The sequence below is a fragment of the Triturus cristatus genome, chromosome 7, assembly GCF_964204655.1.
Source record: "Triturus cristatus chromosome 7, aTriCri1.1, whole genome shotgun sequence".
NCBI classification, from domain to species: Eukaryota; Metazoa; Chordata; class Amphibia; order Caudata; family Salamandridae; genus Triturus; species Triturus cristatus.
In genome coordinates, this window is record NC_140590.1 from 285997757 (window position 1) to 286014928 (window position 17172).

Consider the following 17172-nt stretch of genomic DNA (forward strand, 5'->3'; position numbering starts at 1 on the left):
GAGGTTCAAATGGGGGTCCCATGAGCCTTGTAAGAACAAGGTTTAGATTCCACACTGGAGAGGGTGGTAATCTGGGAGGAATAATCCTCTTAGGGCCTTCCATGAAGGCTTTGATCGCAGGTACTCTAAAGAGTGACAAGTGTTGTCGATTTTGCAAGTAGGCTGCTAATGCTGCTAGGTGGAGACATATGGATGAGTACGCTAAATTACATCTTTGCAAGTGTAGTAAGTAGCAAATGATGTTCTGTATGGATGCATCCAGTGGGCATATATCATTGTTAGTGCAGTAAATGGCAAATCTTTTCCACTTTGCAGCGTAGCAGGCTCTAGTGGTAGGTCGTCTGGCCTCTTTTACAATATTCATGCAGTCTGGTGGTAGGTTGAGGTAACCAAACTCTAGGACTTCAGGAGCCAGATCGCTAGATTCAGTTGACCTGGATCTGGGTGTCTTATTTCTCCATGGTTCTGGGTTAGTAAGGACAGGGAGAGATGCAGTTTTTGGTGTGGAACTAGAGAGAGTTCCAGCAGTGTTGTGAACCAGGGCTGGCGTGCCCATGTGGGGGCTACTAGGATCAGTTTGAGAGTCTGTTGCCTGAGTTTGCGTACCACAAATGGAATGAGTGGGAGAGGCGGAAAAGCGTACGCAAATCTGTCTGACCAGTTCATCCATATCGCATTGCCCTTTGACTGTGGGTGGGGAAACCTGGCGGCGAAGGTTGGGCATTTTGCGTTTGTGTGTGGCGAACAGATCTATGTCTGGTTGGCCCCATATTTGGAAAACGGGGAGTAGGACTTGTGGATGTAATTCCCATTCGTGGATGTAATTCTGTTGAGTCTGTCGACTTAACAGGTCGGCAATCTGATTGTGAACCCCTAGAAGGTGTTCTGCAAGCAGGTATATGTTCTGGGGAATGGCCCATCTCCAAATGTTCTGTGCTAGCCCGTCGACGCGGGCTGCTGGGCCTATCCACGCCGTGAGGCCTACGGCTCATGGAAAGGACACCATTTAAAAAATGCCCCCGGTGTGGAGCAAAATTTCCGCACAGTGACCATCAGAAAGTCTGCAACCTGTGCCTATCACCGGAACACAACGAAGCCAGCTGTCCAGCCTGCGCAGCATTTCGATCCAAAAAGACCATTCGGGATCGAAGAGCTCGATGCCATATCATGGCACACAGATCAGCCCTGGAACCAGTAAACATCTTCGATGAGGGTCCCGATGTCCCGGAAGAGGATTCCGAGGAACTTCAAATCATCTCAGAAGCAGACGACTCAGACGACCCCATTACTCCGGGGCAACGCGTGAGTACCACTGCCCCTGCCCCAACCCCTCCAAAACCAAAGGCATTGGTCAAGACTTCGCCAGCTGGTCTCAGTCGAGACCGAAAACATACTTCAGAAGCCCCGCCTCCGGGCTCGGCTCCGAAGAAACATAAGCCTTCCGGTGGCTCGGGCCCGATTAAGACGCATGTCATTGTACCCCCGGCACCGAAGACAAAAGACCTCTCGGCACCGAAATCGGATTAGACACCTTCAGCACCAAAAACATCGAAGCCCATAGATTAAACGGCACCGAAAGTTCCCGAGCCGAAAGACTAAACTTCGGCACTGAAACCTTCATCGGCACCGAAACCACCGGCTAAGGACTATAATACATCTCCTAAAGCCAAAGACTCCACCGATCAACCAAAACCTCGATCGGAACCGAAAAAAATCAGCGCCAAAATCTGTTCCTGAAGAACAAGAACTTTTCCATCCAGATCCAACACAAAAAAAGGATCTATATAGAATACAAAGACTGGACATGTCACTGCAGTGCCATGTAAGAAATGGAAACTGGACACAACACCTGCCCCAGTTCCTATAAAAAAGAAGGACTCGGCAACATCACCTATTCCTCCTTCCTCTCCCATACGACCGTCTACCCCCACCCCCTCTGCCTACACCACCCTTACCTCTAACATCTCCATCACATACACCACCTCCACAGGATGATGATGATGACCTAGGGGGAGGGGGTGATCCTTATAATTCTAATGATCCGTTCACGGATCCAGATACCGCACCATTGGATGATTGGGCATACCCTCTACCAGATATACCTGACCCTACACCATATCCCTCCAAACCATCACCTCCAGATGACCACCTGGGGTTTGGACAACTAGTAAACAGAGCAGCACTTTACCATGGCGTCACCATGCACTCTGATGCACCAGAGGAAGACTTCCTCTTAGACACTTTTGAACAGTCTCAGATGTCGGTACAAATTTTAACTATGCTTAAAGGGGTGATAAAACACGCCACAGAAGTATTTAAAGACCCCGTCCGTGCCAGGGTGCTTAACCCAAGAATTGAGAAAAAAATATAGACTTGCCCCAGAAGATACTTGTTACATCAAAGGACAGCTCCCTCTGGATTCTTTGGTCGTTTCCAACGCAAGGAAACGCGCCAACTCCCAAACCACGGGATATACACCAACCCCAGACAAAGAATCCAAACTATTGGAAGCCTCGGGCAAACGAGTAGCAGCACAAGCTGCTAATCATTGACGTATTGCCAACACCCAAGCCCTATTAGCACGCTACGATAGGGCTCACTACGATCAGTTGGAGAATCTGCTACAACACCTGCCAGACCAATACAAGACCCAGGCAAATTACCTTATACAAGAGGGAAAACTTATCTCAAATGCGTCAATTAAATGCGCACTTGATGCCGCAGACACCGCCTCTCGAGCACTAAACACAAGTGTACTCCTTAGACGCCATGCCTGGCTACGCATTTCAGGCTTTAAGCCAGAAGTACAAAGTACCATACTTAGCCAACCTTTTAATCAAGAACAACTGTTTGGGCCAGCAGTTGACACTGCACTTGAAAAAATGAAAAAAGACACCGAGACTGCTAAGTCCATGGGAGCATTGCAGTCTCCACAACCACGCGGCTCTTTCGACGCTCCTTCAAGAATATGGGAACAGACACCTCCTCTACGTTCAAAACCTCTACACAAACATCCCCCAGTAGAGGATATTTTAGACGAGGATATAGAGGAAACAACAACAAGGGACGAGGTCGAGGCAATACCAACACTCGTACCTCCCCCGCCACAAAACAGTGACTTTCCTCCACTCCCCCCAGACCATTCCACTCCAGTCGGGGGAAGACTCAAACATTTCCTATCTGTCTGGAACTCCATCACAACAGACAAGTGGGTAAGACAAATTATCCAGTATGGTTACTGCCTGGAACTCACCACTACCCCTCCACACATACCACCCAAGCAGCGTTCCATGTCACCGGACCATCTTACGCTCCTCAAACAAGAGGTTCGCTCATTGCTTCAAAAACACGCAATAGAGCCAGATCCCTTACAACATCGGGGTACAGGGGTATACTCACTAGACTTCTTAATCCCCAAAAAGGACGAGACTCCAAGACCAATACTCAACCTCAGACTCCTAAATCTGTACATAAACTCAGATCATTTCCATATGACCACTCTTCAACAAGTGCTCCCACTACTACAACAAGGCGATTTCCTTGCCACACTAGATCTCAAGGACGCTTATTTCCACATTCCCATACATCCTGCTCACAGGAAGTACCTAAGGTTTGTGGTTGACGGGCAACACTATCAGTTTACAGTCCTTCCATTCGGGGTAACAACTGCGCCCAGAGTATTCACCAAATGTCTAGCAGTTTTAGGTAGCGTTTAGTAACGGGTTAACCTTTATCCAAGTACCACCAATTTTAGTAGATTAAGAAACGGAGAACCAAGTACATAAAACACTTGCCCAGGATCACACAATGAGGTTAACTGAAAGTGAGCCAAGGTTGAAGGTTCAGTGCACTCGTTTGGCCAGTTATATTTGAGCCACATTTCATCAAGAGCTAGGTGAATAGTTTGCTGGTACTAGGCAACATCTGAAATGGTTACCTAAAATGTACTGGCATGGATGACTAGTTAGAGGAGCTAATATGAGTAGACCGTGCATGTGTGTATATGCAATGTATACAAATAGGCACCTTAACAATTGACACTGGAAAGCGAAAATGTTCAGGCCCTAGGATAAACTGGTCTAAAGAAATCCTCCTCCTGTTTGGGATGGATAGATTGATGGGGCTTCCCGCTCCTAGACTTCAATAAGATGTATTGTTTTCAGGGTCCAAATCTTTGCAGAGGCCCATGAGTCTGTCCTTTGTGTTATATTTTTTTCTCTTCCTGGAGCCTCGGATTCTCTACAACAGGCCCACCTTGCAATTGGTTTGAAGGTTGCATCAAAGCACCTTGCTGATACTTTTACCACTAGGCAGTCAGGAAGACAGTTTTTTTTCTGCTGTAAAGAAATCGCATGCAGAGCAAGTGAATACATGGAGAAGGTACCGCTGGAAGGTACTAAAGCCAGGAACAGATAACAGTGCAAACTTCTCAGGAGAGACAGCAAAACAATGTGAAAGTGTACTGATGTATGTTCTTTACGGCAGAAATCACAAAGGTACCCACTGTAGAAACTCTCCTTCTTAAGACAGTAACCATCTCAAGCCACCTCTAAAACCCGTACCTCGGTTTCTGCTAAACTACTGTGAAATTTTAGGAACCATTTATGTGAAGAATCATTTATTAAAATGTGTGGATGCATGCTAGTGTTTACAAACAATATTCATTATGGAAAATCAGAGTAACCAGTTTCAACAAGATTATGCTTGTATTAAGCTTGTGGTTTCAGTGACAAGCTCTCCAGGCGAAACAGCAGCACAGTTCCACACCTGTCTTTGCCAGGTGGTGGACTGGGTGTCCGCTAACTGTTTGAAGCTGAATGCTAGTAAGACTGAAGTCTTACTTTTCGGCAACCATACCAACTTCTGGGCCCCCACTCTCTTGTGGGGAGAGTGTTCTGGTCAGTACGACCAGACTTTGGTACACTTTTGTGGTGCGGCTTAAGGAAGAAACTTACTTGTTGTCATTTAGAAAGGCATTAAAAACGTGGCTTTTTAATCTTTGAGGCTGTCTCTACTGGTCTTATCGGTTTTGTGCTGAGCTAGCGCCTTGATACCTTTCGGTGAATGTTTTTGTGCTCTATAAGTCTCCTTTTTATTTCAATAGGTCTGACATTGGTGGTCAGCATTTTGGATTTGTCAATGCGGGTCATTTTTTGACATGGTTTATGTAAAACGAATAGTTTCTTACCTGTCGGTGTAGTTTTGCAGCTTGAAGATCTTTCTGGATTCACTATGCTGTGCATTATTCCGCGATCTTGTGGTTGGGTCCGGATTCGTAGTCTTTTTTTTTTTGTCGTTGCCTAGGTGGGCGTCGACGTCCCACCATTTGGTGTACCTCTCGTGACGTCAGCGCGTTTCCTGCGGAAGTCCCACCTTGGGTGCGCCATCTTCGGGTTCTTTTTTCCCTTGTTTTGTTCTTTTGTCTTCTCTTTTTTTTTTTTTTTTTTTAACCCCAGGCGGTTTTAGTCTTGTTTATTCTCCAAGTCTCTTTTCAGTATTGTATTCTTCTCAACCTCACTTGTTATTCCACCTTACTCTCCTGCCTCATCTTTCTGGCGGAGGTGGGTGGGTCCGCTAGTGAATCCAGAAAGATCTTCAAGCTGCAAAACTACACCGACAGGTAAGAAACTATTCGTTTTGCAGCGTGAATCTTTCTGGATTCACTATGCTGTGCATAGACTTTGTAGCGGTTTGCTATTTTTGTGGCGGCTGGGTGGAAGATGAGCGTTGGTCGTTGAATATATGTTGGAGCACCTTCTGTCCTACTTGTGCTTCCTTGTTCATCTGTATGTCCACGCAGTAGTGCTTAGTGAACGTGTGTACTGAAGCCCAGGTTGCCGCCAGGCATATGTCCTGAATGGGCGTGTTTGCCAGAAAGGCAATTGTTGCCCCCTTCTTCCTTGTGGAGTGTGCCTGTGCCCCCTCCGATAGTTCTTGTCCGGCCTGCCTGTGGCAGAATTGTATTGTTAGCGCGATCCATCGTGCGATGGTGCCCTTGGTCACTGGTCTACCCAGGAAACTGGTAGCGAATGATCCGAAAAACTGTTTTGTTTTGCTATGTTCCTTTGTTCTCTCTATGTAGTGCATCACCGCCCTTCTGGCGTCAAGAGTGTGAAGTGCCCTCTCTGCGCCCTTTGTCGGGTTTTGGAAGAAACTTGGTATTTGAATGGTCTGGTTGATATGGAAAGCGGACACCACCTTTGGCATTAAGTGTGGGTCCGTCCTCATGACGACTCTGTCCTTGTGGATCTGTATGTAGGGCTCCTGTAGTGTTAACGCCTGCAGTTCGCTTACCCTGCGTAGCGATGTTATTGCTACCAGGAAGGCTGTTTTCATGCTCAGCATTTGTAGTGAGGCTTTGTGTATGGGCTCAAAGGGCGCCTTCATGAGTTCAGTCAGGACTAAATTGAGGTTGCATGCCGGCGGCGGCATTCTTTTAGGTGGTGCTAATCTTTTAGCTCCCTCGAGGAATCTCTTTACTACTCGAGAGGTAAAGAAACTTCCTCCCGTCTCCCCTCGTGTGTACGCTACAATCGCCGCTAGGTGGACTCTTAGTGACGACGAGCATAGATTAGATTTTAGTAGGTGTGTGAGGTATCTAAGCACCGTTGATACCTTGGTCATTTTGTTTTGCAGTTTATTTCTGGTGCACCAAATAGTAAACCTTTTCCATTTATCCCCATAGCATTTCCGTGTCGTTGGCCTCCTAGCCTCACGCAACACTCGCATAGTGCTTCGAGGTAGCTTAAGGTGTGCGAACTCTAGGTCCTCAGGAGGCAAGCCGCTAGACTGAGGCTCTCTGGCTCTGGGTGTAGAACCTCTCCGTTCTGCATGGAGAGTAAGTCTTTGATTTTTTTTAATTTGTGTGGGGGGCCCTCTGCCATCTCCACTATCTGAGAGTACCACGTTTGTCTTGCCCACTGTGGTGCTATTAGGATCAGCGTCATGTTGCTTGTCCTGCATTTGTTGAGTACCCTGTGCATCAGTGGTATTGGTGGAAAAGCGTAGGCAAATGTTTTGACCAGCTTATCCATAGGGTATTCCCCTGGGATTGTTTTTCTGGTTGTCTGGATGCGAAGTTTTGGCATTTTGCATTCTGGCGTGTTGCAAATAGGTCTATTGTAGGTTTCCCCCACCTTCTGAATAGTTTTTGCGTTTCCCATCCATTGAGCTCCCACTCGTGGGATGCCGAAGTCTGCCTGCTGAGCCAGTCCGCTTCCACATTGTCCTTCCCTGGACGGTGTATGGCCAGCAGGTCTATTTTCAGTGGGATTGCCCATCTCCTGAGCCATTTTGGATAGGGGGAACGATTGCGTTCCTCCCTGCTTGTTGATGTAGAACATCGTTGTAGTATTGTCTGTTTGCATCAACACTCTTTGGTTGTACAGCTGCCTCTGGAAAGCCTTCAGGGCTAGCAGTACGTCTTCAATTCCAGGTAGTTGATGTGTTTTACCGCATCCGTTGGAGTCCACAGACCTCTCACTCTGAGCTTGTTCATGTGTGCACCCCATCCCCTCTGGGATGCGTCTGTGGTGATGGTCACAGTTGGGTTTGGAGGTGTCAAGGGTTTCCCTGTTGTCATGTTTTCCCTGTTCCAGCCTGTTATCTCTTCCTGCACTGCGTGCGTTACAACCACTAGATCCTCCCAACTTCCGTTTGCTTGTGACCATTGTTGTTGCAGCCATTCTTGGAATGGTCTCATGTGTAGGCGTACATTGGGGACTAGGTGTATGCATGACGCCATCATCCCCATGATCTTGCTCGCCGTTCTCACTGTCAGAGCTCGCCCCTTCTGGTAGAGACGTGTCTCCTTCAGCAGGGCTTCTGTTCTCCTGTTGCTGGGCATGACTGTGTTGTTTATGGTGTTGATCTGTGCCCCCAGGAAGATCCTCAACTGTTCTGGTTCCATTGATGATTTCCCCCAGTGAATCGAGAACCCTAGACTTGTTAGTGTATTTGTCACTATTTCTGCGTGTTCCTCGCACTTGTCGCGAGTACTTGCTTTGATTAGCCAGTCGTCCAGGTAAGGGTATACATGGATCCCTTCCCTCTGTAGGTATGCTGCTACCGCTGCCAGGCATTTTGTGAACACCCTTGGCGCGGACTTGAGGCCGAATGCCAGGGTTGTGAATTGGTAGTGATCCTCGTTGATGAACCTTACCAGGTTCTTGTGTCGACCGTTCATCGGGATGTGCAGGTAGGCATCTTTGAGATCCACCGTGGACATGAAGTCTCCTCCTCGTAACTGGGGCAGCACTTCTTGCAGCGATGTCATTTTGAATCTTTATGAATCTGTTTAGGAACCGTAGATCCAGGATGGGTCTTAGTGTTTCGTCCACCTTTGGGACCAGGAAGTAGTTTGAGTACACTCCCTTGTTCCTTTCTCTGTATGGCACCGGTTCTATGGCCTTCTTTTGGAGCAATTGCAGGAGTCTCCTTTTTGAGTTGAGCAAGCTCCTGCCCGGAGCGTTGCCTTCTTTTTGGTTTCTTGTCTGGAGGTCTTTTCTCTAGCTCTATACAGTACCCGTACTGTATGACGTTCAGAATCCATTTGTCTGATGTTATTTTTTGCCATTGTTGAAGGTAAAGTTTTAGTCTTCCGCCTACTGGTGTTGCATGCTCGTAGGCGTTTGGTTTGTGAACCCCCCTTACTGTGTTCACTATGCGCTTCACTCCCTGGGGTATCCTGAGGGTGAGCCTCTTCTTTCGATGGAAGTCACTTTGATGAGGGTTGGTCTCCCCCTCTTCTTCTCTGTCTACGTCCGTTTCCCCTCCCGCGAAAGGACTGGCCCCGAGGTTGGTACTGCCAGTTCTGCTTCTGCTGGCCCTGCTGGCTGTGACCTTCACCCTGCTGTCCTTGCTGGAAAGTCTGGTGTGACGTTCCCGGCTGGTTTCTTCCCCTTCCGAAGGGTCTCCGAGCTGTGGTGCCTCTTCGCATCCCTCTGAATTGCAGGGCCCCCATGGACCTAGCCGTTTCATTTTCCTTCTTCAGCTGGGAGAGTTTTAGTTCCACCGGAGCACCGAACAGCGTCTCACCGTTGAATGGTGTGTTCAATATGTTGTTCTGGACCTCCTGTTTGAAGCCAGAAATTCGGAGCCAGGCTTGCCTCCTCTCCGTGATACCAATAGCCATCAGCCTGCTAGATGTCGCTGCCCCGTCCAATGCTGTCTTAATGCATGCGTTAGCAATGCTTTTGCCTTCCTCGACCAGATGGGAAGCTCTCTGTCTGTACTGCTCTGGGAGATGCTTAATTAGGTCTCCCATCTCGTCCCAGTGTTGGTGCTGGTGCCTGTTCAGAAGGGCATTGGAGTTGGCCATGCGCCAGTGCATGGCCGCATTTCTCTCCACCTTCCTCCCGGTGAGGTCCATTCTTCTGCTCTCCTTGTCGGGAGGCGGCCCTGAGGTAGCCGGCACATTTGCCCTCTTCCTGGCCGTGGAAGCAATGATGGAGTCAGCTGTGACTGATCCCTTGATATATGGAGGATCCTGTGAAGAGTGCTTGTACTTTTTTTCTGTTCTTGGAGTGATGGATCTGCAAGTTCCGGGCTCCTTGAATGCCTCCTTCCCTTGGTTCATCACGCTTTGGAGCATGGGGAGGAACTGGCTCCTAGTCTGGATGGGGAGCAATGTTTCCACTAGAAAGTCTGCTTTCTGCTTCTCCTCGTCCAATTTCACCCCAAAGGCCGCTGCTGCGCTCCTGACGACCATGTTGTATGCTCCAATGTCGTCTGGCGGCGAAGGCCTCGAAGGATATATGTCTCCACGGGCTCTTCGGGACTTTCGGCGGCGAGGTCTTGCCATTCCATCTCCTGAGTCGTCGACGGCGCCGAGCCGTAGATCGACTGCTGCTCGTCTTCTTCTCCCTCATAGTAGGCTTCCTCCTCCTCCTCTTCAGGATCTCTCGACAGATCTTCGGTGTCGAAGTCCTCCTGTTCCTCGACCTCGGTCGGCAGCCTTACTGGGATCTTGTACTGTCTCATTTTTTCGTCGAACTCCTTCTTCCTCAGAAGGATACTCTCCATCTCCGCCTCAAACCTTCTCTTTTTCTTCTCCATTTTGGAGGCGGGATTGGCGTCGAGCGCTGGTCTCTTCGACGGAGCTTGCGTCAACGCAGCCTTTTCCTTCGTCGTTGGGTGGCTCACCTCGAGGCCCTGCTTCGACGAACCCTGCTTTTCGGCGGGCTTCGGCACCTGGGAGTCCTTCTCGAAGGATCTGCCGGGCCTTTTGTCCTTGGATCCACTTGCGGTCGTCGAAATTTTTGCCGCCGGTGTTCCTTCCGAGGACTTTGACTCTGTTTTTCGAGAGTCACTCTCAGATTTTCGGGGCTTTCGTACTCGAAGAGTCTCCTACCCTTTCAGGCGTTTTCTTATCGGTCTCTGCGACCGTGAAGACGTCGGGTCCTTCGGCGATGTTGTCCTCATCGTCGGTGGAGAGGCCCAGCTCGTACAGCGACGGGGCCTTACCCTTGCCTTCCATGTTGAAGTTGGCTCTTCTCTGCCTTTCCCTCACTCGGATCGTCTTCGGCGTGAAGACGGCGCAGGCGTTGCAATCCTTGCTCACGTGGTCGATCGGCAGGCAAAGGTTGCAGACTGGATGCTGATCCTTCTGCGCGTATTTGTGGTGGCAGTTACGGCAGAATTTGAATGGTGTCTTGTCCATTGCGCTCAGAGTCTCTGAGTGCACATTTTCCAATGGGCGTCGAAGTTTTCGTGGAACTCCACCTTCTTCGTCGTCCCAGGTGTATTTCCTTCTTCTCTGTAGTCTTGTATACTTTCTCCTTCGATGAAACTCGCGTATTTATCTTTTCCTTCGTTCAAACTCTGGAGCTTCTCGATGACGATCCAGACCCAACGGCGGAAAAAAGAATCTGAAGATGGCGCACCCAAGGTGGGACTTCCGCAGGAAGCACGCCGACGTCACGAGAGGTACACCAAATGGTAGGATGTCGACGCCCACCTGGGCTACGACAAAAAAATAAAATAAAGAAGAAGAAGAAGAAAGACTACGAATCCGGACCCAATCACAAGATCGCGGAATAATGCACAGCATAGTGAATCCAGAAAGATTCACGCTGCAAAACTTTATTGTTGCTGGAGCTGCTGGGTCCTAACCATTACAACAACTTTTGGAAAAATAGTTTTTGGTCTCAAAGCACACATTGCCACAGTATTTCCTAGCACTTAACAAAACTACATGTTCCGATACGCTGCTTGTAAAAGTGCAGAATGCGGACACTCACGGTGAAGCCAGTCAAAAGATAGAATTTTCATTAAAAACAAAAGGTCTTGCTTAACACCAGACCTAATTAGGAGCCCAATTATTAAAGAAAAAATCACGAAAGTTCACCCATGGTATATTTTCTTGCATTGATGCACATTAATGGTTTTCATGTATTTACATGAAGGCCAGGAAATCTTACTCCTAGAAAGAATTTGTGAACTGCATTTCAGCCCTGCCAAATATGATTGCATAGTTTTGCTAATGTGAAAATCTGTTGAGCATTTAAGAGTTTCGTTGTCCTCTAACCACATTTTTTCCAGCCCAGGAAGAAATTTTCCTTCTGCAATTGTTAGTAGTACATTTCTAACCTTTGTCAGTGCCTGAAAAGATTAGAGAAGAGCTGGTGAAAACCACTTAAAAGTGCAAGTTAGGTTTGCACAGACTCTAAAAGGCATTCCAACTTTGGAAACATTGCTTACCATTACCTTTAGCCCCAGTATGTAGATCTGCAAAAAGGTGACAAAATAAGGAAATTGCTAGTATTCAAACCCTTATATAGTATGAACCCTGGTATAATCAGAGAGACTATCATCAGAGCTCATATAAAATGAGATTGCTGCTATTATTTGTCACTGCACTACATGGCACCAAAGGGCCAAGTGGATTTTGTTGCAGGGCAAGTAGATTTATTAAGCTACTTGTCTCATGGACAAGTAGATATTTTAATAAATTCCACACCCCTGTGGATTACCTCAACAGTTTCGAGTTTTCCCCTCTCTCCTGCATGAGCCATCTGAGAGGCCTGTGGTCAGTTTGAACCCAGAAGTGGATCCCAAACAGGGGTCTCAGCTTCTGCAGTGATCAGACCTCAGAAAAGGGTTCCCTTTCTATAGCATTTCAACACTGCTCTCTACATAGTAGTAACCTGATGAAAGGCAACTGCTTGATCTGGAGCCTCGATTTAGTTGTGATAACAATGCCCCAATTCCAAGTTCTTAAGCATCTGTTTGGACCAAAAACTTCTAGCTAAAATCAGGTGCCTTGTTTACAGGTTCTGTGCAGAGCGCATTTATCAGGGTGGCAAAGGCCTTCCGACACTCCTCAGTCCATATGACCTTCTTGGAAGTCAGCTCATTCAGGGGAGCTACAATAGTGCCATACCCTTAGACAAATCTTTGGTAATAACCTGTAAGCTCTGGTCAGAGTCTGGGTTTTGAGAGGTTTCCAAGTAGGGACAGTCTGGATCTTCGGCTGGAGAGGCTGCGTACATCCCCTGGCAATTACGTGTCCCATGTACACTACAGACTTTTCTGTCATTTCAGTGCATGATCAGCTCTTTGCTGGCCTCCAAGTTCTTGTTATCCCTTTCCATGTACTCAGCAATGCTGGAACGCAGGCCCAGCAGATAGTCAACAATGACCCGTTTAGGTTCCTTGACAGGTTCCTACCACTCTTCTTGGATAAGACTTAAGGAACCTCCGACAGGGTGCCCATACAAAAGCTTGAAGGAGTTGAAGCACACTCACCTTCTGTGGTACCTTCCATAATCATACCTTTTAGAGTCCTGTTGAATCTTTCCACAAGCTCATTGGTTTGTGGGTGTTAAGGGGTAATGAACGTGCAAGTCGTCCAACACTAATGCCACATAGCTTTAAAGTGTGTAGACATGAAGTTTGTCCCCCTATCTGTGATTACTTCTTTGGGGCCCTTACTCTGATAAAGACATCACGCATTGCCCTGGCCGGCACAGGCACAGTTACAATCATTGTTATGGCTTCAGGGTATCTAGTGGTATGATTCAGCATCACCATAATAAACCTGTTCCCTGAAGCGGTTTAAGGGACTCTGGCCAGACAATATCAATCCCCATTTCTCTCAAAAGGTGCCCCAAAACAGGTAGTGGGAACAGGAGAGACTTAGGTTGTCACTGGCTTGACAGGTGGGGTAGGAGCAACTGAACTGCTTCACCTTTTAAGACACCGGGGGCCAGCAAAAGTGGCTGATCAATCCGTACAAGATTTTATTCTACCCAAAATGCCCTGACAAGAAAATATTATAGGCTTAGTTCAAGAGGAATGGCCTGTACTACTGGGGAGTAACCATTAGCCTGGTTGGTCCAGGTGTAATTCCTTAGCCTCACTAAACACGCTCTTCCCAGTAGATCATGTGGGTGTCACTGGTATCCACCATCTCCTAGGCTTCAACCTGGTTCCGAAGGCCTTCAAGGGCTTGGCCCTCCTTCTGCCTTTGGCAGAATTCATCTGTGGAGGATCCACACGCCCCATTCAACTCAGATCTGACAGATAGGCTCCTCTTCCCCATTAGTCTCCAGATCTTTTACCTGAAGATCAGATTCCTTTTGAGCCGTGGGAAGTTTAGAGGCAAGTTTCGCACACCTCTTGCCCATCCTCTTGGCTGTGGGAACCTGTAGAGGGAATTCCTCCAGATTCCTGGCTCCCTGAAGCCCAGACCAGGCCCAAACTTCCTTGATTGGCTGTCTGGGCCCTTGTAGCCACACACACCCACCCACTCAAGGAGACCCAACATTTCAGTGAGATTCCTCACTTCCACTATTGCCCAAGCTGAGGTTTTTAAGTAGATTTCCAACATACAGTTCACTGGAATGGATAGCTACCATCTCAGGGCCAGTAACCCCTCTCCACTCAAAGGTGACCATTGCTAGAAGATGAGATTTTACTTCATTGCTAGCGTTGACTAATCTATGGTGAGCGTTTGGGATAATCTGTTCTGGGGAAACCAGACTGTCTACCATTGTGATCATGTTTGCTCCTGTATCCCTCCAAGTCTCTACCCTGGTCACATTGATTGGCCATTGGCTGGGTTTTACCTTGCTAGGAGGGAAGGTGGCCATGGCTTCAACATCCACCCCCACCCCACAGAGACTAAGGGGACTTCAGCCCGACGCCTAGTTTTCCCCAGGCAAACTTCCACCCCAATACCTACATTTGTAATCCCTTGGGACTACACTCCTTTGGCTTAGGGAAGTAGCTACAATAAAAATACAATAAACAGAAGTATGGATTTGGTTGCGCACATAACAGCAGCATGTGAACAAACTGAAAATTCACTTCTTATCAAATGTTTTACCCTCACATCGAAAGGCTCTATTTTGAAGTCTGAGGGGTTATGAACGTCGCTTATTGGAAAAAGAATATTTATGCTACCAATACATGCATCTAAAGTTAGTCACTGGAAGTCTGATACAGTAAGTTGCATTGATTATTTGAAAAAATACAAGTCATAGAATTGTCAACAGTAACATAAATGTAAAAAGACAGCACTAACTTTAGTCATGAAGCCATTTTGATAGCCAAAAGGGTTAGTGAGAGGCTATTCATCAAGGGAGGGAGTTGTTGTTGGAAAACCAGTTGCAAATAATGTGGTTGGCATCCTGGTACCTATTCAATAATTAACATTTTACTTCTGCAGTGCAAAACGCAAAGACTGCAGCAATTTCAAAGGGGGGGGGGGGGCGGAGAAAATGTATGCAAATCTGCATTTACACAAGACAACCTTAGACAATGTTCTTAAAGGAATTCAGACCGAAATCTACACAAATTGTGACGCAACAAGCACCATGTGTAAACTCATTTGCATATCTGCTCTAAAAGACAATTGAGTAAGACACCAGTAGCAGTTAACATACATAACTGATAAATAAAGACAGAATTACACCATGCAGAGAGAATTAACATATCACAGAAAGTGAGGGCAGACTCAGCAGACACAAAAATAAAGAAAAGACTCTACATGACAACCATGAGGATAGTTACAATGATACACCAACGTGATGGTTATAAAAATGTACATGAAGATCTAGAAAAACATCAATGACAATGGAGCATATAACAGCCTTTCATGAAGACTAGATCAGAGTAAGGCAAGCCAGAAACAGACACTGAGTAGAAGGTGTGCAATATTCGAATATAACTAACAAGAAAGACGTAGGGCACAGCACAGAAAATTAAGAGCTGAAACAGGGAATACAGGACTCATAAAGGCTGAGGAGGGTGTGTGAGTACAATGGAATGCCATTAGGAGTACTTACTGGCACATTGACCTTGGGATGCTCTTGATGCTTCTTCTTGAGCTCCTCAAAGTGTGCCTCTTCCTGACGGCGCTTCTCCTCATCAAGCGACTTAAGGTATTCCCTACGCTCGTGCTCTTTCATCATTTCATACCGCTTGAACTCCTCATGTCGGGCTGCATCATAATTCTCCAGGTCCTTAGTGGCCTGAAAAGAAAAAGCAAGTTAATCTTTAATGTGGATTAAAGATAGATAGATACAGCTTATTCCAATGAAGAAAAACTCACTTTAATCAGACGACCAGACATCTGACTAAAGGTCAACTGGGCACCTCAAGTCTACAAAAGCTTTTCAAAAGCAATGGGTAGTAGACATCGCTCTACTAGACTGCATCTGTCCTCTATTACAGTCACTGTATGAAGAGCAACCAATTTCCCACTCCAATTTCCCGACCAACTTCAGTAAACAGAGGGGCATTTTGCTGCTGCTTTACAAGTTTGTTGAATAGATGTTGCCAAGAAAAGCAGTTTCTAGAGTTTATGATGCCCATGAAACGCACCCTGTGATAATGGCTCAACTGGAAGCCCTGTAGCACTGTCTGTGTTGGAAGAAGCACAAGAGCCATATTTTATGATGCAGTACGCAAGCGCTCCTTTACATTAAGTGTTTGTAATCCCCTTTCTGCAGAGGGTTTAGGGCTGTGAAGGAAAGTAGCGAAGTCTACAGTTTGATTTAAATTAAGCAAATGAGATTAAGAAAATGAAACTGATGAATCTCTCTGAACTAACTTGGGAGAAGCGCCAACACCACCATAGCCTTACTTTCCGGCATGCTATAGTTTCAGTGTCCATCTGTAATTAACTATCAGGTTTTATTTTCCAATTTTGTAATATCTCAGTTTATGAACTATTTTTCATTGTAATCTTCACTGCTCTATATTTCGCCTCAATACTAGTGTAACATGTAAAGTAAACTATTGACATTTGGGGCAGCACATCTGTAGAAAAAAGGTTAAATTTTTTTTTTAATTGTAAATGTTTAAAAAAAACACACCAGATATAGATACCCCTAGGTACAAACTGTGCAAGTTTGTAAAGACAATCATATATTGTGACCCAGTGAAAATGGTTGGCAGGTTAGGCTCACTCTATGCAGGTTATGCCAATTTAAACAGTGACCTTTAAAGTAGGTGCTTAGGCGATCGTTAAAGAACTAGGAGTTAATTCAAATGGAGGTTGCATCGGCTTCCAAATGAGAGGTATGGCTCAGCATGGTATGTGAGGCTTGCATGGCTGGAACCCGCAAGAAACAAAGGGACGTATTCAAGCAGAATGAAGTCCATGGGGCTGAAATCCCATTTGTGAGATGTTTAGCTCTACCTATGACAAGATTCCTTCACCAATTCAAGAAAGAAACCTGCAGTAATCAGGCATATTCTGAGTGAGAAGTAGGTACAGGCTCAGGCAGTTGTCCAAGGCACTGAAGTATGAAGTAGAAGTGGCTTCTGGTCCATGTGAGGCACCACCCTGCCCAAAGTGAGAAGGTCTGCAGTCACTGAAGGAGGTAGCAAACAGCGAGGGTGGACACAAGGCAGAAGCGCAGAGGAGACCCCCAACTGAATTTAGCTGCAAAGGGAATGAGAACAGGAAAAACAAGCATTGGCATGGCCAATAGGTCTCGCCTTTGGGACCTTATAAGTGTTTAGCCATGCAACAGTTGCATAACTAAATACTTATAAGGTCCCAAAAGCGAGACCTATTGGCTATGCAAAGCGGCCGCGAAAGTGAAAGTAATCGCGGTAAAACGCAGCGCGCGCCCGCGCACATGCACTGTAGCTCTAGGCTGGCCTGGTAGCACTTTTTGGAGCCCTCTCAATAAGTCTCGCCAGACCAGCGCATGCGCT

General features: G+C 46.8%; 1 protein-coding gene across 7 annotated transcripts in view; it reads right to left on the bottom strand.

The window, feature by feature from the left end:
* The window catches only part of NUCB1 (nucleobindin 1), a 222532-nt gene that overhangs the window by 104948 nt on the left and 100412 nt on the right, over positions 1-17172 (bottom strand). For all 7 annotated transcript variants that reach the window (XM_085616299.1, XM_085616298.1, XM_085616303.1 and 4 more), the window contains one exon: positions 15291-15476. In XM_085616299.1, the coding sequence (XP_085472425.1) occupies positions 15291-15476 (186 nt within the window). The remainder of the gene's footprint in view (positions 1-15290; positions 15477-17172) is intronic.